At 45.4% G+C, this 22,717-nt stretch overlaps 7 protein-coding genes across 7 annotated transcripts, besides 53 other annotated features; all 7 read right to left on the bottom strand.

Moving 5' to 3' along the window:
- Positions 1–22,717: a sequence feature (heterozygous, Esmeraldo-like haplotype).
- Positions 141–162: a microsatellite.
- Positions 163–196: a microsatellite.
- Positions 486–2,762, bottom strand: Tc00.1047053508211.10 (oxysterol-binding protein, putative; the record flags this gene model as incomplete). The annotated part of the gene is made up of 1 exon (XM_805576.1): positions 486–2,762. One exon carries the CDS (start codon positions 2,760–2,762, stop codon positions 486–488), a length of 2,277 nt encoding a protein of 758 aa, XP_810669.1.
- Positions 2,878–2,902: a microsatellite.
- Positions 2,974–3,009: a microsatellite.
- On the bottom strand, positions 3,323–4,318 carry Tc00.1047053508211.19 (hypothetical protein, conserved; the record flags this gene model as incomplete). Its single annotated transcript, XM_805582.1, has 1 exon — positions 3,323–4,318. The coding sequence occupies one exon, from the start codon at positions 4,316–4,318 to the stop codon at positions 3,323–3,325; it is 996 nt and encodes a 331-aa protein (XP_810675.1).
- Positions 4,526–4,546: a sequence feature (AT_rich).
- Positions 4,704–4,744: a microsatellite.
- Positions 4,919–4,964: a microsatellite.
- Positions 5,086–5,120: a microsatellite.
- Positions 5,170–5,235: a microsatellite.
- Positions 5,401–5,425: a sequence feature (AT_rich).
- Positions 5,753–5,784: a microsatellite.
- Tc00.1047053508211.30 (hypothetical protein, conserved) lies at positions 5,788–8,061 on the bottom strand (the record flags this gene model as incomplete). The annotated part of the gene is made up of 1 exon (XM_805577.1): positions 5,788–8,061. The coding sequence occupies one exon, from the start codon at positions 8,059–8,061 to the stop codon at positions 5,788–5,790; it is 2,274 nt and encodes a 757-aa protein (XP_810670.1).
- Positions 7,007–7,063: a sequence feature (CT-rich).
- Positions 8,216–8,285: a sequence feature (A-rich).
- Positions 8,310–8,373: a microsatellite.
- Positions 8,451–8,471: a sequence feature (AT_rich).
- Positions 8,593–8,619: a microsatellite.
- Positions 8,693–8,722: a microsatellite.
- On the bottom strand, positions 8,727–11,210 carry Tc00.1047053508211.40 (hypothetical protein, conserved; the record flags this gene model as incomplete). Its single annotated transcript, XM_805578.1, has 1 exon — positions 8,727–11,210. One exon carries the CDS (start codon positions 11,208–11,210, stop codon positions 8,727–8,729), a length of 2,484 nt encoding a protein of 827 aa, XP_810671.1.
- Positions 10,632–10,662: a microsatellite.
- Positions 11,306–11,348: a sequence feature (A-rich).
- Positions 11,444–11,463: a microsatellite.
- Positions 11,488–11,509: a sequence feature (AT_rich).
- Positions 11,522–11,541: a microsatellite.
- Positions 11,709–11,748: a microsatellite.
- Positions 11,921–11,967: a sequence feature (T-rich).
- Positions 12,053–12,108: a sequence feature (GA-rich).
- Positions 12,158–12,251: a sequence feature (A-rich).
- Tc00.1047053508211.50 (hypothetical protein, conserved) lies at positions 12,308–15,769 on the bottom strand (the record flags this gene model as incomplete). Its single annotated transcript, XM_805579.1, has 1 exon — positions 12,308–15,769. One exon carries the CDS (start codon positions 15,767–15,769, stop codon positions 12,308–12,310), a length of 3,462 nt encoding a protein of 1,153 aa, XP_810672.1.
- Positions 12,818–12,919: a microsatellite.
- Positions 14,067–14,134: a microsatellite.
- Positions 14,211–14,327: a sequence feature (CT-rich).
- Positions 15,610–15,632: a microsatellite.
- Positions 15,780–15,825: a microsatellite.
- Positions 16,009–16,038: a microsatellite.
- Positions 16,212–16,283: a sequence feature (T-rich).
- Positions 16,387–16,412: a microsatellite.
- Positions 16,481–16,502: a microsatellite.
- Positions 16,601–16,625: a microsatellite.
- Positions 16,665–16,705: a sequence feature (A-rich).
- Positions 16,829–16,853: a sequence feature (AT_rich).
- Positions 16,872–16,897: a microsatellite.
- Positions 16,964–16,997: a microsatellite.
- Positions 17,067–17,087: a microsatellite.
- Positions 17,135–17,156: a sequence feature (AT_rich).
- Positions 17,180–17,200: a microsatellite.
- Positions 17,355–17,379: a microsatellite.
- Positions 17,391–17,468: a microsatellite.
- Positions 17,488–17,530: a sequence feature (A-rich).
- Tc00.1047053508211.60 (hypothetical protein, conserved) lies at positions 17,658–20,183 on the bottom strand (the record flags this gene model as incomplete). The annotated part of the gene is made up of 1 exon (XM_805580.1): positions 17,658–20,183. The coding sequence occupies one exon, from the start codon at positions 20,181–20,183 to the stop codon at positions 17,658–17,660; it is 2,526 nt and encodes an 841-aa protein (XP_810673.1).
- Positions 20,266–20,313: a microsatellite.
- Positions 20,784–20,841: a sequence feature (T-rich).
- Tc00.1047053508211.70 (hypothetical protein, conserved) lies at positions 20,844–22,115 on the bottom strand (the record flags this gene model as incomplete). The annotated part of the gene is made up of 1 exon (XM_805581.1): positions 20,844–22,115. The coding sequence occupies one exon, from the start codon at positions 22,113–22,115 to the stop codon at positions 20,844–20,846; it is 1,272 nt and encodes a 423-aa protein (XP_810674.1).
- Positions 21,659–21,696: a microsatellite.
- Positions 22,172–22,212: a microsatellite.
- Positions 22,284–22,362: a microsatellite.
- Positions 22,646–22,688: a microsatellite.

Genomic DNA, 22,717 nt, shown 5'->3' on the forward strand with positions numbered 1-22,717 from the left:
ACTGAGATCTCGTATACCCCCCGCATCCTCGCACAGGGAAAAAAAGGACACAACATGGAAATGGGGGAAAAACAAACATCCCTGTCGGGGTCGCACTACTTAACAGTCCACACACCGAGGAAAGCATGCATTCAACATGTCACACACACACACACACACACAGAGAAAGAGAGAGAGAAAGAGAGAGAGAAAGAGATAAAAAGAAGAAGACATGCACACATGCTTGCGCACATAAACAAAAATCCTCCAAGAAAGAAAAAAAAAAAAAAAATCAAAGCAACAGAAAAAGCCTCAACATACATGCCTCCAGATTCAACTATTTTAAAATCAACAACAACAAAAAAAAAAAAAAAAAAGAACAGAAATCGGATAAAATAAATGCCGGCAACAGCAACAAAAACACCAATTCAATGTCACTCTAACACCTGCAGAGACAATACACCCAAGAAATAATAATAATAAAACTGCTCTGCTTCACACTTACGTCAATTCAGCAACATATCCCGTGCAGTGAAACGCCAATTCTCTTGTCTCGATAACGTCTCCTCATTTACATCTGAAAGCTTTCCTGCACCAATAAACTCAAAAAACTTTGGGGTATAAACCCGACCCTCTGCTTCTAATTGACGTCGTTCTGCACGCTGAGCCTCCTCAACAATTTTCTTGGCATTGGATGCCGCCTCCACGTCTCCTTGACGAATAGCTGCCGTTAAGTCTTTCCACACCGCACGACTCTGCTTTGGGTACGGATGATCATCGTTGCCGGCATGCAGTGGATACGCATACGGTCGGCAACAAGGCATGCCACGCTGCTGTTGAAATATCTCTGCATCAAACAACAACTCTTTCCCATCTCCCTCTTGTGGCCGTAGGTGATGATTTTGCCGTTTTTTACCCACATCGACTCCCTTTCCTGTGCCTCGGGAGTAAATGGGACCATTCCAAAGTCCCACGTACTCTTCTGCAATTTCTTTACCGTCTTCTGTGCTGATCTTCGCAACAACTTCGTCATGTTTTCCACTAAAAAAACCTTTTCGACGGAAATCCACCGTGACATGCGCGAGGGATTGGCAGTCCTCCAGGCGAACAACACCACCAAGCTCAAGCCGTGGGGTGCCCGCAACGACGCCAGAGGCATACGCGTGGGGCAGTGAGAAGCGGAAAGACCACCCCGTCTTTGGAAATCGCACCAGTACAGAGGAAGAGCTGAGGCTTGCTACACAGTTCAAAGAAACGAGTTTGCTATGAGGGACAAAGACGCCTTCGGCAACAATCAAGTCGGGCAATTCGGCGTAAAAAGCACTTACAGGAGGTCGATGACAGACCTGCTCCGCGAGGAAATGCATACAGTCGATACTACGTTTAGGATTCATCTCTGGAGAGGTGTCGTGCGCCTGTGAGAAGCGCTCTCGTGGAGACGGAAATGATAATAACGACGCTGGTGAACTCACTGGCAGTGGTGCAGGGCACTTGCAGCGAAACACCTCACCAAGGATTGGATTATACGGTTTCTTTGCCGCCCCTTTTGGTCGCCAATTATAAGCGGAGAAAAACCACCGCAGCAGTATCCGCATACGGTCCACGGGATGATGTACCTCCCCTAACGCCAGTGGCATTAAAATATCCCACGCAAGAAACATGTCGGAAATCATTTCTAAAAGTGAGCGACTCTCAAGGATATGCACCGGCAATGTGACAGAACTGAGCGAACGCCCAACCCTGATGGTTTTCAAAACTTGGAAAATAATAGCCCCCTCAAGATGCAAATACCTTGTCAACACCTCAAACGAGTTGTTGCTGTTGTCATCCAGGGGATCGCAAAGGGCACGATCTTCAGCGGAAAGTGCCGGTACAACCTGTCGATTGGAAGCACCGCAATAAGTGTGCATGTTGTCCTCATCCTTTGGCCGCATGTTTTCCTCCTCACTAATTGACAATGGCTCGGGAAGGGAACTCTGGTAGCTTAAATGCCGCGTTGAAGAACTTTGTTCAATCGCTATGGCCTCCACCCCATCCCCCAATGATGAACAGACCGTGCAGAAATCCGCCTCGATAGTTGGAGATGCCACCGTGCTATCACGACGGGAAAAATTGTGGAATAGACCTCGCTTTAAAGGCGAAGCCCGCACGACTACATCACACGGTGACTGTCTTGTGGGCCGCAGCCTCTGTTTGTAGTGATACTGTCGGCTAAGAAGATAATCCTCCACTGAAAAACTACTGAGATTCGGCTCCACGTACTCGTCGTAGGAACCGCCTTCTGCGGCGGCAGCTTTGATGGCAGCGGTGCAGGTCGCAAGAGACATGATCGCATTCCTGTCTCCCCCTGCAGCCGCAGAGTTGCCATTACTTTTCAAAAGCGACAATAATCCTTGATCACGCCAAAGACTGGATAACGCAAAGAACATTTGCTCAATGGCAATCTTCAGGGAAACAACCTCCTCGACGCCCATCGCAGGAATAGACCGAATATGCTCCATAAACAATAAATCACCTACCGTAATGACTGGATCCTCCATGAGAATTCTCGACAATTCCTTCACACGTGAAAAAAACATAAAATGCTGAAAACAAACAAAAGCGGCCACTTCAGCTGCCATTATTGCGCCAATCACGTATAAGTTAGCATGTCTTACTCCAGAGATACTCTCTGGTACCAAAGCCATTGCTACAAGCAGCCCCACCATCAACATAAACATCAGAGCCGTGTTGAAGACCCAGAAAGGAAATATAACTATCCGATGCCGACTGGTTTTCGCCATCCTCCCGTCCCTTCTGTAAGCCTGTACGAATACGACGGATCCAATACCTTTTGATGTAATACCCAAAAAAAAAAAAAAAAAACGTGTATGCCACCTATTCACACCCCGTCCTACGCCCCTCCCCTCCCCTCCCCTCCCCTTCGTGTTGTTTTTCGTCTCCTTGCAAATGTAGACCTCCACAGCAAAGTCGCCCCCCCCGTATCCCTGATGCCTCTTTCTCTCTCTCTCCCTCTCTTTCTCTCTCTCTTCCCTTCCTTCCTTATTCACCCCCCAGAAAGTGAGATATCAGTACGTACCTTTTAAAAAATCAGGACAGAGAGAAGACAACCGACAATACACCACAAACACACAAATGCTCACTCGCACAGAAAGAAACAAACAAACGCAACATCAACTGCATTTTCACAAATAAATAAATAAATAAGGAGAATTCAAACTAACTTCTCCTCAAACAATCCCTCCCCTCTTATTCTCTGACTCTCTTACGCAGACACAGAAAGAAAGATGGAGAAAGTGCGTGTGTGTCCGTGTAGAACAGGTATCTCACCCCACCTCCATTCTCAAGACATCACTCCATACGCTTTAAGGGGGAATTTCGCGGCAAGGTCGGTGTTGTAACAGTTTGTGAAGCACTTCGCAGGGAGCCGATCACTGCCGTCAAAGTCTGCCAAATCAAAATCGCCACGATCAAACAACACCTTCACAGAAGCCTTTTTTTCTCCACGTGACAGACGCAATCCGATACTCGCAAACCGGAAGGAACACTGCTCAAAACGCACATTTCCTGAGCAACATATTTCCTTCAAGACACAGCCGTCAAAGCAGCAGCGAACAAACATGCAATCGTGAAAGATGACACCATAGAAAAGACTGCGGGAGAAATCCACATCCGTGGCAACTACAGAGAGAAACGACATTGTAGAAAAGTCGCATTGACTCATGCATTTATGTTCCATTCGAACGCCACGAAGCGTGCCATCAGGAAAAAGAGCCTTTACATCGCTCCCAGCAAGTATCAGCTCAGAGGCCGCGCGGTTCATGACGGAAGTGTCACTTGACATAAAAGCAAGCACCGCCGTTGCCAAGGCTGTCGAAAACTCACTCCCGTGAAGACACATGGAAAGCTCATCCATGGCGCAAGAAAAAGATGCAGTCGGTGACAGACTGTCGCACATCGCCGCGTCCGTTCGTGGTCCTTCTTCATCATGTCCCTCATTCCCTTTTGAGGAGGACAACTGCGGCGGGGGCGAAAGAGCAACCTCCATGCAGTGCTCGGCCGAGGGCGGTGCCTCCAGCGCCTCAGCCTCATTAACCGCACCGCTCACCTCACACTCGCCGGTGTCGGGGAGGCGCAGCGAAAGAGCGGCTGCCTCATCCGCAAATAACGCCTCTGAAAGCCGCGAGAAAAGTTGTGCCTTTTCCTCTGCGAGGTGCAGTGAGGACAATGCGTTCTTTCCCTCCGTGGCGTGCATCCGGTGACAACAAACTATGGATCGTCGTCTGCGGCCGGCAAACGCGGCAATCCCCATTCCACGAATACTCCCACAAAACCGCATTTTATTTTATTTTCCCTTCCCTCTCGTTTTCGTAGGCGCCCTTCCTTTCCCCCAGCAAAAGTGTGGAAAAGAAAAAAAAAAAAAACACGCAGACACACGGACACATATATAAATATGCAAGCAGGCAGGTAGAAAAACTGTTTCATTTTCACTCCAAATTTGTCTGAAGTCCCCACCTTCCAAACACTCCGCCGCAGTGGCGGGAGGAATAAAAAAAAAAAAAAAAAAGGTCATGCCACGCCGCCTAACAGGGGAAATATTTATGTATTTAAAAAGCACATAAACAATTTAAAAAGAGAGAGAAAAAAAAAAAAAGGTATTTTCCCTCGATCTCAAAATAAAGCAGAAGCAAAACCCAAAGCGTAAAAAACTCAAGCATATCCACTACACATATATATATATATATATATATATATATATATATATCAAATAAGAGAAAGAAAAAAAATGACCTTCTTCTCAAACTAATTCACCTGAGCCGCTGGACAAATCCTAAACTTATATATATATATATGTATATACGAAGTGGGATGGGAGAATAGAAGGTAATGAAGAGGTACTGGGTTCGTCACATCTTCCATGTTTGCTCCAAGTAAGTAAATACATACGTATCTACATACATACATACATACATACATACACATATTTATAAAGTGTTGGCCACTATTGTGACATGCTGCGGTCCATTTCGGATTGGAGATGTATATATGTATACAATTTAAAAAGTCACATAATTTGGGCTTCTCCGGCCATAAGACCCTACTGCAACACAAACAAACATACACACACACACGCACACGCAAAAAAAAAAAAAAAAAGGAAATCAAGAAGGGTTTAGGCGAGATGACCACAACAATGACGATAATAATAATAATAATAATAATAATAATAATAATAATAATAATAATAATAATAATCGTCTTGCCGTTACAGGTTTCTTGATGGTTTAAATCTTGTTTTTTCAAGGGATTCATAAAGATAAGGGAAAAAAAAAAGAAAAAAAAATTCGTTTTTTTTTCTTACAGGAATAAGTTCATTTTATCAAAAGATATTCCCTCATTCAAGTCGCCAACTTTCCTCTCAAATATATATATATATATTTTTTTTCACAATTCCTCTCTCTCTCTCTCTCCCCCTGTTGTGGTTGTGGTTGTTGGTGATGATGATGATGTAGCTTGTAAACAAAAAGACACCATGGAAAAAGGGGTTTCTTCCTTAACTCATCATTCCTTGTCTTCATGTAAATAAACGCATGGTGGAGGGGGCAACGCACATGGATGTCCGCTGGACATCAGACGGAAACCCTTCAGGCACATATAAATAACAACAGAAGCAAAGCCCGTACAGAAGAAGCAACACACCCACCACGCCACTGACAACATGTAAACGTACCAAGAAAAATAGCAGAAAAGGGAAAAAAAAAATAAAAAAATTCAAACAAACAAACAAATAAACAAACAAAAAAAACTCTAACGACCTCGCACAAACTCAATAGCACGGCGTAGTGGAGTGATACGCACCTTTGTGAAGGGCATCATCTCCCCATCAGACATAATAAACCCCTCAACTGCCTCCAATTCCACCGCTCGCGCCTTTATATAACTCACAAACGGCAGTTTGACGTGGTTTCCGGTTTCCATGGTGGTAAAAAACTTTAAGAAATCGGATCGACTCTTTTTACCACCCTTTTCCCTGGAAAATACAATGTCAATGGCGCCGTCACTCATGTGTGCCAGAGGCGCCATCATAATATCCTTCGTGGCATCGCGTATGTTGCTTAAAAATATAGCGTAGTGGTTTCCATCAAGCTTAACCCACGGAAGGCTGTCGTCATCAAAATCCGCAGACCCGCATTCTGAAATGGAAAGGGGTTCTGCACCCGCCGTGCCTCGAGAAGCAATAGCGCACCCATCCACTCCTAAAGAAGCAGTAAAACTCCTGGTGGAATTCATGTTGGCCTGGCAATGACTGCAGGCGTTTGTCCACGTGCAACGAGGAAGTTCCGGTTCGCCCGGAATAAAACTTTCCTTCTCAAATTTCGCCAATTGTTGTCCCTCCCGTCCACGCCACGGCAAATACCGCATACGTGCAGAATAGGAGCGCACCCCTCTCAGAAATACATATGCTCCATATGCAGTGAAGCGAGCGTTCCCCATCCATCGCAGCTTCTCCGAGCCACGATCAATGGCATTTAAAAGACCAAATGTCACAGTCATAAAAGCAATACGTTCTGCCATGACCCTTTCCTTCTTTCCCCCCTTTGAGTCATCTGCTCTCCCCTTATCACCGGCGGAATTAACAATTAAGTGCGGAAAAGATGCCACAGCCTTTTCCTTTTCACTGTTCCGTATGTATTGCATGCTCATTAAGTCCTTCATACATGTTCGGAGGTGCACAAGGGCAAGCACACTTTCCTTTACAGAGGAAATATCAAGCGTCTTTGCCATCCCACACCCACTGCCAGCGGGAATAGTGGCAATCAACGGCATTGAAAACGGTTGAATTTCTGAATGGGAGTGGGAATGCGAAACAATTTCTACGCCAAATTGACGTGCAAATGGCTTTGATGAATTGCTCCCCACATGCTGAGCCCCTTCCAAATCTGCAATTTCTGCCTTTTCCACCGTTTCTTTTCCTTCAATACTCCCGTATTTATCCCTTACAAAAAAACCGTTATTTTCATTTCTATCCCCCTCCTTCTTCTCATATTCTTCCTCCTTTTGGTGTGCCTCCTCCTCCTCCTCCCAATGTAAAGTCCCTTCTTTTTGTTTCATGCCCGCAGATTCCCTCATTAACAGGGCTTGTTTCCGCCGGAACAAGCCGTTCACAGCCTCATGAATCATCCCATCTCCCCCAACACAAACAATGACATGCTCACTATTGATATCGTTCACAACGTCCGCAATGTAATCTTCACAATGAAAGACGCGAGTGGTGACGATCACACTCACCTCATGGCGGGTAAAATACAAGACCGGAAAAACTTTTTCCTCCGTAATGCTGACAGCCTTACCAGAACCGGACTTAGGACTAACAAACAAGATGAGTTTCCTCGTCCCACTAGGGTACACGCTTCGTAAAATACTCTGCACAAGGAACTTCATTTTTCCTTGGCTCTCACAATCCGATAGAGGTGAGAATTCCAATGTGGAGACCTGCAGCGATGAACCCGATTGCTTGACATAGTGAAGATAATATAAACATCCCGGACAATCCGAGGAATGGATGTGGCCAAACGAAGAACGCCTCAACAATGTTGGGGTGAATCCGCTGGCAGAGCAATAATGGCTGCTCATCTGCGTGGATGATGAAATGGACATGATTCCGAGATTCTGAGAACCTTTCTCCGGATGCCGCGGTACATCCTTGAAAAGGTTCAAAAAGAGGCGCCTTCTTTTTCTCTTCGTCAAAGTCCCACCTGCCGTACCCATTGTGCTGTGCCGTGACTGACGCAAGCCCCGTTCTTCTGATGTTTCAATGTTCACAACATTCCACATGGGAATGTTAACGACGTTGGCCACCTGCCCCATAACGTCCAATCGCTGCAGGGAAACATGTTCCCTCGTTCTGTCGTATGTCAGTATAGCCTCTTTTCGACGGTACCGCACACGTACGGATAACTCATCGGAGCTGCATGATGCCGACTCATTCACCCGACCTGGTGCGGCTTCCGCACTCTGGCACGTATTTTTGCCATTCGTCGGTGAAAAAAGCAAGAACAACCCCTCTTTTCCATTAGACATGTGCGAATGTGCAGATTTAAGTAAAGTCTACCGCGGTGCAGCGCCGTGAGACCGCTCGTTGAAGGCGCAATCACAAGAATGATGGGTGCGGAGAAGCCGACAGAACACGCACGCGCACACGGCTGAGGAGACAGAGAGAAAAAGGGGAGATAGTAAAAAAAAAAAAAGGTAAAACAAAAATAAAAAGAAAAGAGAAAAACAAAACAAAAAAACAAAAACAAAAAGGCACTAATTCTCTCTATTTTTCCTGTTTGTTTGTTTGTTTGGTTGGTTGGTCGGTTAGTGGGTTGTTTCCTTTTCTTCTTGTTGTTTTTGAGTAAACGGTTCTCCTTGTGGGCAGTGCAGCAACAAACACAGGAGAGTAGACAACAACACGGGAAAGAGCAAAGTTAAAAAAATAAAAATAAAATGCGGTCATCCGTCGCATGATGTTTCAGGCGGCGATGAAGGGACATGGAGCATTGCAGGGAAACCCATCCAATTCCCCCTCTCTTGAAAGAGTGGGTGAACTCACGATCCATTTTGAGTCAAAAAGAAAGAAAGAAAGAAAAAAAAAAACCGCAAAAAACGTAGGAGACCCTCCACTTTGAAGCCCGCCCACACCCAAACTTCTCTACATCTTTTAAACGCCAAAAAGGAAAAAAAAAAGAAAAAAAGAAAACTCCTCACGACACGGCTGAAAGCATGTCTATGATTCGTGTTGTCATCTCCAGCAGCCCCTTTTCCGTTGGGAAATTCCGCAGGATCTGTTCACATGTTTGTTTCAACTTCATCGATGAGAACTCGGCTTGAAGTTCCGTCAAGCGGCAAAACAGAAGCACCAAGACAGAACCGACACATGCCTCTAGCAACGTCATGGAATCGCTTGAATACCTGTTCAGGGATTCACACGCCATGACCTTCCCAAGGACGGTGAAAACTCCTTCCTTAACCAGGATGTCCAACAGAACATTCCCGACCTCCTCGCCGCTGCTGCGATTGTTAAGCGCATCCAATCCAAATAAATGTATTCCGTCGCACCATACGCCTGAATCCAAAGCAATTGTTACCGCTGGGATGGTCAATGGGGCCAACAAGTTCTTCTTCCCGAGACCACACAACAGCTCACGTAGCAGGGTTGCCAGGCCGAGAAAAACAAAGGGATCTTCGCTATTGTCCTTCATCCGATCCACAATAACGTTGGTGAGTCCACCACGAATCATTCCAAAAATGTACTGAACATCTTCCTTTACCACACAGCTGAGAGCAAAACTAGCATGACGTAATACGTAGCGTTCAGCAGAATGTACGCGAAGCGCCTCGACAGCCACTGCAATACCTTGACTATATGCAAAAAGTTCAATAGACTCCGTGCGCACAGGTGAGTCAGACGCCATGACGTTATACAAACAGTAATTCCCCCAGTGCTGAATCGAGGCATGATGGGAGTACTCATTCATAATCTCTAATACCGTCAGGACCCCATCACAGCGAAAAATTGCCTCCCGATTCGATTTATACAAAGAGGCACGACCCAGGACAGTAAGGGCAGCCAATACAATCTCTTCATTCTGTGGGTACCCATCAATGATCTCCAGCACAATACCAATACCCCCAAGAGATGCCACATTTGGTAAGTTTTGGCGGTGATCATGCGATGTTATCTCCTCCAATGCCAGTTTTGTCACTTTGGGTGCATGGGAAAAGGCAAAAAGGATAAGAATGAGACTACGGAAATCACGGTAAAATTCCTTCCATACATGATCACTTGCAGGCGCCACAAGAGAAGGTGGTTGTGTTGACCCTAGGATATCACTACGCATACGCAGCCGTTGAAAATCCTCGTACTCAATCAATTGATCACCCGCACCCACATTTAACACGCAATAGCGTTGATTGATGTGAAAAGGCTGATTAAACACTTCATCGGGCACCACGGCGTCCAAATCAAATTTCTTCTCATCCACACTGACGTCAACAATGGGCAGACGGCAGACGCCCAACAATGAAGATTGGAACAAGTGACGCACAATGGAAGAGATAAGAATGCCATAACTGTGATCCCCACTCTGGTGCTGCAGCCCCACAAAATCCCCTCGCATGTCAAAAATGGGACCCCCGCTGCTAAATTCGCTCGCGGGATCAAAAAATTCATATTCGCATGAATCATTTCCAACCCGCTTCACTGTCTGAACAACATAATGCCGTTCACGACCGTTGATGTGTGTAATCATCAAATGACGATCACCAGCACGTACCTTGGCAATTCGAGACAACAATAATGGCAGGGGCAATGGTTTAATTGGATATGAATCCCATCGCTGCGTAGCGTGGCGCCCAGTAAGACTTCCCGTGCCGCAAGAAGAAGAGAAAAATGTCGCGTTCTGCGGCTCTTGCCGCTCCAAATAAGAAGCTGCAGGACGATGCTGCAATAATTGTTGAGGTAAAGATACGCACGAGACGCTTGCGCTCACTTCGGAAGAAGAAATAAATGAGTGTCCAGGTGGAACAAGCGGCGGCACGACAATACCTATAGGCGCTGAACACTCCTCCGTTGGATTCATGTCGCAAAACGTCAAAGTGTAGCCCAACTCCTCCTCATTCTCCTCCTCCTCCTCCTCCCCGATGAAACTGAATTTCGAGGCATGCAAAGACCCACCAGTGGCGGTACAGTTTCCAGAAAAAGGCGTGTTGTTGGGCACGGGCATGAATGCTCCTCCAACACCCCACCTGGATCGCGGCAGAACAGAGGCACTAGGGGTAGAACAGAAAAAAAGCTTTTCCACATTCACTGGGGCTTGAAACGGTTCCACACGGCGCCCCTCGCGTGCGTTTGTCCCTGCAACCGGCTGTTCGAGAAACGTCACGGTTGCCCCCTGTGCTTCTTCTCGACTGGGGAATACAAACGACGTTGTGAGCAGCACGCCGGTGCCATCACGCCTTACTTGAGGACTTTGCCGTCCATCCTGAATCACGTCGCAGCGAGCGGTGGAATCCAAAAACGGAAGGGCGACAAGAATGGCGGAGCCCCTGCCATCCGATACACGGCAAACGGCGTGCGTGAAGTCTGTGATATTTGCAATGACAGACCATCCCTCCATCGACCGCTCAACACGGTTGTCAAGGACACGCTGACGATGTGACACAAAGGAAGAATCCATTGTTGACATGTGAAAAGCAGTCCCACCGCGCTACTGACACCAATCCCAAAACTAGGGAAACTCCGTCCGCACGTACACACCGAGAACAAAAGCCACCAATCAGCAAAACACAAAAAAAAGAAAAAAAAAAAGGAAGAAGTTAAAAAACTGGCTGGATATTAAAGCACACATACACAAGATCTTCTCACCTCCCTTATCAACATCCAATCTCCCCCATCCCCTTCTCCTCGTTCTTGCTGCAATTTTTTTTTTTTTTTTTTTTGCTTGTTTGCATAGAGATAGGTGGAAATATATATATATATATATAACATGCGCAGTCAAATAATAATAATAATAATAAAGTTTGCCGAGCCAGGGATCCATGGGCCCCAGACGGAGGAAAAAGAGATACACGTAGATACAGCAAGAACAACACCATGAAAAATAACAAAAAAAAGAAAAAGAAAAAAACACCCTTTAAATCCGTCGTGCTGTCGCTCCCTCATGTGTACTCGTTTCTTGTCTCTCTTTTTCTTTTTTCTTCTTTTTTTTCTTTTTTTTTTTTTTTGGAAACGGCGGGGTGGAGGAAAAGGTGAAAGTGTGTGCGTGTGTGTGTGCGTGTAAAAAATTCTTGACCCCACAACTGCAGGATGAACAAACACCCCTCCTCTTCCCTCCTCCTCAGTAAAAAAAAAAAAAAAAAGTTAACATCAACGCTCCGCCCCTTCACAGAGTCCCTCTCTTCTTCTTGTTGTTGTTTTTGTTGTTATTTTTATTGCTTTCTTTTCCTCCAAGAAGAGAAATAACGACAACAACAAAAAAAAAAAAAACCGCTCATACATATTTATATGTAAAACATACACACACACACCAGATAGAGAGAGAGAGAGAGAGCGAAAGAAAAAAGCAAAAAAAAAAAAAAAAGAGATTCAACGCAGATGGAAAAGAAATATTTTTAAAACACACTGTACTGTGACAAAAAAGTGAAAAGAAAACAAAAAAAAAAAAAAAAAAGAGAGATAGAGAGAGAAAACATGAAAAGCACCCAACAAAAAGCAAAAAAAAAAAAAATAGTAAAACGTCATCCGTAGCAATGAAGCCAATTCCTAAATATTATGCGGTTATCCTCAGTAAATGCAGTGTAGCATCATCAACTGATCCAAGGGAGTCTCTGCCGTACAGTAGGGGCACCGAGCACTCGTCGCCTGCGCCCGTGACTGACGTTGCGGTCGCTCCAGCAACGACACTACCGCCCGGTTAGAAATAACATGTCCACACATGAGCAAAAGCGCAAGGTTGAAAGCTGGGCGATTGCCTGATGTCGACAACACTTCTTGCGGTCTCTCTGGATTGACGCCAAAGAGAAGTGTATCGAGGCAGCGACGGCGTGTCACCGGGCAGTAGCACATGGTCTTTTGAAACAAGGGTTGCCAGTGGAGAAATGAGTCCATGAACAAAGTGGGGTTTGCCGAATGAAAACAGGCTGTTTTTTGAGGAAACAGTAAAGACGGCGTCGCACGACGTCGTAATTCATCCTGCTCTGACAGAACCGCAGTGGCATGGGGAAGCTCCAGTATGATGGCGTGTTGACGCCGGCTTTGTGGCAAAGGAGGCGGGTGACGCTGTGTGGACAAAACATTATTATTATTATTATTATTATTATTATTATTACTGTTATTGTTATTGTTATTACTGTTATTGTTATTGTTACTATTATGATTGTTATTACTATTGTTATTGCCAACAACTCCAGCGCCGTTGCCGCCTCCAGATGCTTCGTCGGTGGAGACCCGATCACGACTCCTGGAATTGGCAAACGCGGGAAAAAGTGTCCTAAGTGCATTCAGGCCATGCCGTCGCGCGGTTTCCGAAGGGGCGGTATGCGACTGCTGTTGCTGCTGCTGCTGTTGTGGGGGAGGAAGAGGAGGCGGATTGGTTGGCATGGGCAGCGAAGTGTTTGGCTGCTGTAAGTGATTTTGTTGCTGCTCTTCTTCAAATCCACCGACAAGTCCTTTTTCACAATAGTCGTCCAGCCGGCTTAACATAAAGGTGCTCAAGGGATAGACAAGACGGTATAAAAGATTTTCCGGGTGTGATCTGCCGTCAGAAGAAGTAGCAGAAGAAGAAGAAGAGTGCGATGATGCCGCAGAATGTTTCACAAGAAGTGCTTCCAACTGACGAAGTTTATGTGCCTGATCCAAAAGCTCAAATAAAACACATTCCCGCCAAACATATGGCACTGTACATATGGGTAGAACGGGTGCGTGCATTTGATTGCATTCCTCATTACCCGCATCTTGAGAAACGTCTGAAGAAACCAAACCATCAAAGCCATTATCCTTGCATCCGCACCAAAGACGCAAAAAAGGTGCAACACATGAGAGCAATTGCTCCTGTGCAAACCGTTTCTGGGCGTTATATCCATCCTTCGGTTTTTCATCATTATTATTCCTTTGGGAATTATTATGAGGTTTATTGCTTTGTTGATTTTCGCTCAATGAAAGCGGCATGTAGCCCAGTGCAACAAAAACGTGATGAAACGTAAGCAACAGTGGTGGTGCTCCAAAATGATCCTTTTGTGACTTTCCATTCTTCTTGCCGTCGTCTACGTTTGCATGCTGGAATTCCTGCTCAAACATCATTCGCCACTCCACAAGCGGATGGCGTCGAAGAGTAAGGACAAAGTCAACCGCCTGCTGTAATTTTGAATTCATCGATGCATCTTTTCCTCCGGAAAGCATTTGAGAGAGACGCTGCAGGGCACAAACGATAACAAGATCCGATAGAAGAATTTTAGCCTGCTGTGTCGCAGAAACCACAAGCTTGACGCTTCCTTCTCCCTTTGGACTTGCCGCATTTTCTCTCCCATTTTTATGACCCCCTTCTTGCTGCCGTTGATGCTGCTGTTGCTGTTGCTGTTGCTGTTGCTGCTGCTGCAATTGCTGCTGCTCCTGTAAATGACGATGATGACGATGACGACGATGTGCGGCGGTGGATGGCCCTGGATACATGATCATGTCTATCTCTATTTCCTCCGCCTCCTCCTCTTCTTCCTCTTCCTCTTCCTGTCCCTCGTCGTGTTCCTCGACGTACTCCAGTTCTTCCTCTTCCCCCTCTTCCTCTTCCTCCTCTCCCTCCTCTCCCTCCGTATATGACCATGAAACCTCTGCATCAGGGGAATTCGCCTCTTCACTCGGCTCGCCCTCTTCTTCATGAGGCTGGTCGCGCATCGCCCCGCCAGTCAATGATGCGGCAGCACCTTCCACCCCGACCTCCGCCCTGGATCCCCATGTCGCTGCAAAAGAGGGCGGGATTTGCGCTGTCAACCAAATTTCACCCCTATTATGAGACCGCTGCATATTTTGTTCTGCTAAAAGCTCTTCTTCATTTTCTACGACCCGTGCTTCCTCCCTGTGTGGAGCACTCACTAATCCCAACTCCGTAAGAAATGTGGAATCGGCCAACCCTTCGCTTCTCCTACTATCCCCCGGCTGCTGTCGTATTGACGCTGAGCTATCAAAAGCTTCCAACCGCGTTGTCATTGCATCACCAACCCCCAAAGTCCCATGATGACCTGTGGCAGGAATATTGCAGAGGCTCACAATCCTTGATATCCAGTGCACCGTGTGCGGGTATGCATTCTGCACCATCTGGATTAAATCCCCCGCATCGTCAGACTCTGCACGGGGTTGCAAAAGACCACGACGAATTTCTTGTGAAATCATAACATCACACGGTGTGAATTCAGCGGAGGAGTTTAAATTCGATCCTGCAGTCATTCCATCGTAACATCCGAGCTCCATCTCCATTGCAGTCGTCAGCGGGATGCCATCGTACTGTAGCTGTCGCAGTAGCAGATCATTCACCACCGCGTTTAGGCCTCGTCTTGGTGCTGACTCCTGTGCAGAGCTTAGCACAGTACCCTCAATCCGTGCGGAGGGTAACTGTGAATTCAGGAACAACAACGACTGCCGCTCGTTGCCGTCGCCGTCCCCAGCATTCGAGGATGTGACCCGACGATGCGCCCCATCCGCCACCATCGATGCCGCGTTGCTAACACGATCAAGCTCCAGTGGATCCCAACGAATAAAGCGTGACAAATACTGTCGCACATCCGCATAGCAAATGTTACCACCAATCGGTGTATAACTCTCCGCCCCCGGGGAACTCCCAGGGGCATTCGCCGCTGCCGCCGCACAAACTCTCTCGTTATGTTCGGGAAACGTCTTTTGATAAGACTTAGAAACCTCCACCGCAACATCCACCTGATGACGCAAGTGTGCCAGACGATCATGGATAAGTGTGTCACATGCATCCACATACTTCTGGAGCTCCTCTAGCGGCGTCACGACAGCCTCTGCAACGGATTCTTTGGCAGTAGGGTTCACTTTGGCACTACCGCCATTGACATTGTTGTTGTTGTTGTTGTTGGTGGTGGTGGTGGTGGTGGTGCCAACGTCCTCCTCTGGAAAGAGATTGCTCAACTGGCGCATCACACCAGCAGTTTGCTTGATCTTTACCTCCAGCTCCAGTAAAATATGCCTCAGGTCCGCTGTCTCTTGCGGCATTTCCATGCCAAGGACGTCCATTACTATGTTAATAAATATATAAATATAAATAAATAAATATTTATATATATTTATATCGTTCTTTTTCCTCCCTCCTTCACTTATTCTCTCTCTCTCGTTCCGCTTCGCGTGTCACAACACACGGCAGCAACAATCACCCAAGAGATGTATAGATGCGTATATTACCTGCAGCTGCTACTACAGTGGGCAACGGTGGACGGATGAGGGAAAAATAGGTCAACCCCCTCCCTCCCCCCCCCAAAAAAAAAAAAAAAAAAAAAAAAAAAAAAGACTTACTAGCCAGCTAACCACTTCCTGCCCTCTTCGTCAACGAGATAAGCGTTAAGTGGTGCGTCCTCCCCTCCTCTCACCCCTTCTCAGCCCCCGTCTGTCTTCTGTTGACCGGAAAGACGACTGAAACAAGGGGTGATAATGATGACACTGGGAAGGCGAAGGAGCACAATTCTTTCCTTTTTTTTTTTCTTTTTTTTTGGTTCCTACTTTTTTTTTTTTTTTTTTCTTCTCCTTTTTCTTTCCTATGATGTTGCTCTTTACTGTTCTTTTTTTCTCTTTCTCTCGCTTGCTTGCTTTTTGTGTGTGTGTCTTTGGGATCCCCCCTTCCCTTCTTTCCTCGTGTGTTGTTTTTGTTTTTGTTTTTGTTTTTATGTGTGTGTGTGTGTTCTTCCTACTCGCCCCGCCCCACCCCCCGGCGTACGGTAGATGCTTCCTGCCAAAAAAAAAAAAAAAAAAAAAAGAGTCAAGCCGACCTGCGTATTATCTTCGCTCCACGCTCGTTTGTGTTTTCGCCTTGACGTCCGCCGCGTTTCCCTGTCCAGCGCCAGGCCCACGCACAAAAAAAGAAAAGAAAAGAAAAAAAGACGGATCCCACCGCGCAGACACCACAAAACTCCACCGCAAACAGAAAAAGAGAAAAAAATAAAATAAACAAAAAAAAAATTCATTGGAGCAGTCCAGCAATGCGGAACTCAAACAAACACGCATGCAGAAGGGGAAAGGAGAAAAAGGCGTGTAAACATACACGACATGATCGCGTTTCAACTCCACTGGAACTCCAAACAGAAAAATTAAATAAATAAATAAATATGAAAGCCACAATTCCTCTTTATTATTATTATTATTATTATTATTTGTAATCTTTACGGTGGTGTCCATGGCGTCTCAGGCTCCCTAAAATTTATTTACTCCCCACACCACATATATATATATATACATATATATACGTATATATCTAACATGCGTACATACATAAGGGAGGGGGAATAGAGAGAAAGCGAGCAAAGACGCAAAAAATAATAATAATAAATAAATAAATAAATAATAATCATCAATGCAATAAACATTAAAAATTAATTGAAGCTGACAGACAAATAAATAAATAAATAATAAACTTTGAACCGAATTCTCATTCACATATAATATAATATAATATAAACAAACAAACAATCACTTTTACGTACATGTGTACAGAAGCCCAGTAATACACAAATCTACACACATATGTCAATTCTTTGAATCTTTTGTATGTTTACGGATAGGTATACACATCCCAAAAAATTCGTTTGCCTTAAATATTTCACATGCAGGAAAAAACAAAAACAAAAACAAAAACATCACTGTGGGAAATTATAATAATGATCATATAAATAACAACAAGAAAATCAATAATAATTAATAATATTAATAATAATAATAATAATAAAGACAAATAACATAAAAGCAAAAAATACAAAGCAAGAGAAAAAAAAAAAAAAAAAAAAAGAATCCTCATTTCTCATTGTATCTTCTCTACTCCCTTTACATTTCTCATTTTCTTTCTTGCCTTTGGTCTCTATTTTTCCCCTTTCTCTTTTTGTACAATTTCTCTCTCCAATGGCACTCCGACGCGTCATCAATACTGAAATAAATTAGTAATAATATGCTTTGGCTGCTCCCGCAACGCATAGTACAGGCCTGTGATCGCGTCAGGAGAAATAAAGTTCTTCTCAAAAAGCACCATGGCATGATCCACACCTCCAAGAATTCGTATAGCACGAGAGCCGGGCTCCTCCATGTCTTTTGATATAAGCGGAGGCAGGGCATCTGTGTCGTAAAAGGATGGACTCACATATCTTCCATTCTCATCCTCCATTTCCCCGGAAAATCGAAACTCACCGCCACGCGTCAATACAAGGGTGTAGTGCCTTCCCATAACAGCTTCCTTCACTTCATCAAGCACATGCGTTGGAACCGTCACACAGTTACCCTCCGCAGACAACTGATTCCGCTCGTTTGCACCCCAGACATACAACCTTCCATCATCGGTAATGGCAAAGGTCGAAAACGGTCCACAACCAACATGGGTAAAAGGAGCCCGAATGGCAATTTTACCTGGAACATAGCGGTCCTCCACGTTCCCAAGTCCCAAACGACCGCGTGAACCGATTCCCCAAACAAATACTTCTCCAATCGCATTTAACGCCACAGCATGCCACGCTCCTGCAGCTACAGATACAATGCTGGACAAACCAGATACCCTTACTGGTAACAAAACGCTGGCATGGCTCTCATTTCCCAATGAATTCATGATAAGATTCGCCGGAACATCCGTTGGAAGAGGCTGCAGCCCATTACCACAGCATTCAATAGCACCCCATGTATACACTTCTCCTGTGATGCTTAATGCCATGCCAAAAAAGCAACCACATGCAACTTGAATTATTAACTTATCGGCCAACCATGTAATCTCTCGGGGTTCACTTATAATTCGATATTCTTTCGGGTTCACACCAAGTCCGCACTGACCATATGTATTGCTTCCCCACGTAAACACACGTTGGCCTTCATTGATAGCGGCAGCAAAACAAATGCCCGCGCTAACTTGTGTAATAGTCGTTCGGAAAAAATAAGAAAGCCGCATGGCATTACGCACCACAGGCACTTGATCTGAAGTAAAATCCTTCACGCCTCGAACATCAACCCCAAGCTGACCCCATCCGCCCAAACCCATACTGTAGCAGGAACCACGTCGAGTCACCAAGATGGAAAAGCCTTGTCCCAAACCAGCAGTTAATAACCCATCTTTCAAGTCAATCACCCTAAGTGCCGGGGAAACGTCACCATGTGGTATCCCAAGGACAACCAAAGATAATGTTTTGGGTATCGCAAGAGAAAAGTTATGACAAGACCCGCCGGATAGCCATAACGTTGTATAATTGTCCAAAATGTGTACGCCACGAACCATGCGCATGCTATACCCAGTACCTATGCCTAAACCCAATCCCGTCCCATAAGCAATGACATCCCCTGTCTCCAAGAGAAGCAAAGTATGGTGTCGTCCACACGTGGCCGATATCACTTTATGATAAGAAGGGACGTACATGGGATAACAGGTTGTAAGCTTCATCTCTCCAAAAACTCCGCATTGTCCACCTTGATTGTCACCACAGGCAAAAACTGAACCTTCGGCACTCACAAAGCATGTGTGAAAGCTACCACATGCTGCCTCCGTCACTACCGAGTCCAGTGTTGTAATTTTTGTTGGCGTCCTTACATCACTCTCAGTTCCATGGCCGAGAGACCCATTCCTCCCTAATCCCCATGTATATACTTGACCATCCTTGCTGACTGCCACAGCATGCCACGGTCCCATTCTCAAGAGTTTTATCGATTTATCTTCCAGTGCTTTGACTTTTACAGGTTCAGAAACAACCGTCCGATCCACTGAACCAAATCTGAGTGTAAACACGGAATCTTCAGGTGCCTGCTCAAGAACTTCATCCTCATCGCCAAGAAGAAAAGTGTATCCCCAACCGTAAACGGAACCAGATGCAGTGAGTGCAAGAACCGTAAAGTTTGAACATGCTACCTGAATAATTTTCTCGCCCAAAATACTGCGGCGTTGAGCTGTGGGGCAACACTTATTTTCCATGATTGGTGAGCATTGAGCGTAGTTATTTGCACCCCAGAGAAATAACTCTCCTTTTATCGACAATGCGGCAATATAGGCAAACCCACCTTGTACATCTATGAGCATATCTTCTCGTGCAAAATTGGGCAATTCAATCTGTACAATAGCAATGGGAAGTCCATTCTCGGTGGCGGTGACAAGAGGACAGGTTTTCGGATTCGGTACACCAAGTTCTCCCCATCGGCCGCTGCCCATCGTGAGAACCGTCCCACGTGCCCCAAGCCACACAGAGGTGGTTGAGGCACAACCAATTCGTATAGCCTTATCTCGACCACCAATCATTAACGGTGTGATGAGGTTGCAGCGGTAGGTGGTGCCAAGTTCACCCTTACCCCCAGATCCCCAGCCCACAATAACGCCATCATCTTTCAAAAAGCGCTGTAAAAGATTAGTCACGCTAGACGGTACATCGCCAAGTTCCATATAAAGATCGACCAAAGAATGTTTGAAATGATCCATTTGAGACATTGATGCCTCCCTCTACAACTGTAATATTCTTCTTCCCTTTCTTCCTTTTATTTTAAATAACCACAGGCACAGACAGAGAAGCAAAAAAAAAAAAAAAAAAAAAAAACTCAGTAAAAAAAAAAAAAAAGAAGCAGTGCAAAAACACATGTACCAAACACATGGATGGTGAAGTTATAAAGAAGAAATGAGGGGGGAAGAAAAGCACAGCAGGGTGTGTAGGTGTGCTTACCTGCAAGGTGTGAGATTTCATCCAACGCACCTCACCCCCTTCCCCTTCTTCGCCAAAGAGCAGCCAAACAACAACGACAACAACACCAAGACCAACCCACCCAACCCCCTCCCCGACAAAAAAAAAAAAAACGGGATCATCATCATTATCCCGAGCAACCGATGCCGGTGTCACTGCACCTAACAGCCTCCGGCGATGCATCCCTTACCCTTTCTTTTCTCTCACACACACGCTCTCTCTCTCTTTTTTTTTTTTTTTTGGCCTTCCCTTCTCCTTTTCCCCCTCGGCAACACGACGAACGTGACAAGAGACGGGACGTGATCACAAGCGTCCCTCCTCTCTCATTGTCCCGCATGCATTTGCCGCTTCCCTTTCCTTCTTTCCTTCTTTTTTTTCTCTTTTTTTTTTCTTTTTCTTTTTTCTTTTTTTGTTCATGAGACCTTCGCATTGAGACGCGTCGGACCAATGTAAACATCAATGCAACAAGACTCACCATCCTCGTTGTATGCATTCATTTGAAAAGTCCCACGCAACACGCCGGAGGTCCCACATAAACTTACACCGCTCTCATACGTATGAGATTCTCCAGGTGCTAAAAGGGGAAAATTACCAGCCACACCAGGACCAATCACCTCCGTCACTTGACCCACGTCTTCGTCAAAAACGACCCAATGTCGCGAAAGTAGCTGAACGTGCCATCCCTTTGGATTTCTAGAAGAACCATAATTTCGAATAAACACAACGTAACGAAATACGTATTCTTTTGACTTGGAGCTGCCATTGTGGGAGCTCCCCCGGGAAGCTGACTCATGAACGTCCGCCTCGTCGGAAACATCAGAAACATCCTCGTCAGGAATTCTAGAGCAAACATACTCTGCACGAAGCTCAACCTCAACGTGATCGGTCACTGTCACGGTGCGTGAAGAAATGGAATCACACATCGCACGGTACTCGTCTGCCGTTCTTACATCATTTTGAATAACAACTGGTACATTGCCTGGTATGTTTGACGATGCAGCCATGACAAGCAGTGCATCCACTATTAGAGGAAACCTGAAGCTTGTACGCATATTTCTCGTGTATAACGGTTCAGGGGGAATTAAAAACCGATACAAGGGCAGTCGGTCCAACACCATGCAAAATACCACATGGCGCGATATTTTTCGCACCTTTCGACTCACAGAGCCCTCAATGAAAATGGTTCCATTGGCAATCGTAATGACATCATCCTCTTCCCCAACACCAGTATTGCTATTATTATTATTACTGTTGTTATCATCATCACCTTGCAAACTCTTGTCGCTCTCTACAGGTGTGACTTTACCCTGAATCTCAGGAGCCTTCTCCGCCTTCACGGCCCCTTTTGGAGATCGAAAATGCGACGTGTTCTCCGTTTGCCCCTCCACCCGCTCTCGCACCTTTACATTTGACGCCGTCGCATCGTTCAGTCGTCGCAAGACATCAAATGCGGCGGATAAACGTGCAGCCGACTTGTCGCTTGCAAGCCCAGCAATACTTGGACGTGAAAAAACTGACCGAGCCACCCGCTGCAACGTGTTGCCGTACCCCGCGGCGGCAAAGTCATCCATGCGTAGCATGACACCAAATACGGCGAAGCAGACATGGCCCGGCTCCTTGTACTTCAAAGACGCTCGCCCCACCTGCTTGAGAATCTGCCGATACGCCAACCGCTCCACAGACATTCAAAATTTCAGGGTTTCTCTACCTTCTCCAGCGGGAGAAAAAACTGGCAGCTGACAAAAAAAGAAAAAAAAGGAGAAAAAAAAAAAAAAAAAAGAACCCGTTAGAAGAGACATGGGAGACAAGAAAACCAAACATGAAGCAAAAAGCAGAAAAACCAACAACAACCCAAAAAAAAAAAAAAAAAAAAAAAGATTTAGAAATCAACGACCAAAAAAAAAAAACAAACAAACAAAAAAAAAAAAAAAACAGAAGTCGCCCAAGCAACAACAGAGTGGCACGACTTTTTATTAACTCCTCGCCTCCTCCTTCGCTCCAGTAAAGACACGCGTGGTATCCATCTCTCACGACAATTACAAAAGCAATAAAATGCATCTACAGCCACAATTATCCAGCGCCAACCCCTGCAGCGCCTGCAGCAAATACACACCCCCACACCCCCACACACAAAAGAAGAAAAAAAAAAAAAACCACCCGCGCTTTTTTCTTTTTTTTTTTTTTATTTGGGCAGGGGCATCTTTGTCTTTGATGGTTTTTTTTTTTTTTTTTTTTGGTTTTTTTTTTTGGCTTTTTTTCGGGCGGGAAAGAAAAAAATTTTTTTTTT

The sequence above is a fragment of the Trypanosoma cruzi genome, genomic scaffold (genome assembly GCF_000209065.1).
Source record: "Trypanosoma cruzi strain CL Brener 1047053516721 genomic scaffold, whole genome shotgun sequence".
In the NCBI taxonomy this organism is placed as follows: Eukaryota; Euglenozoa; class Kinetoplastea; order Trypanosomatida; family Trypanosomatidae; genus Trypanosoma; species Trypanosoma cruzi.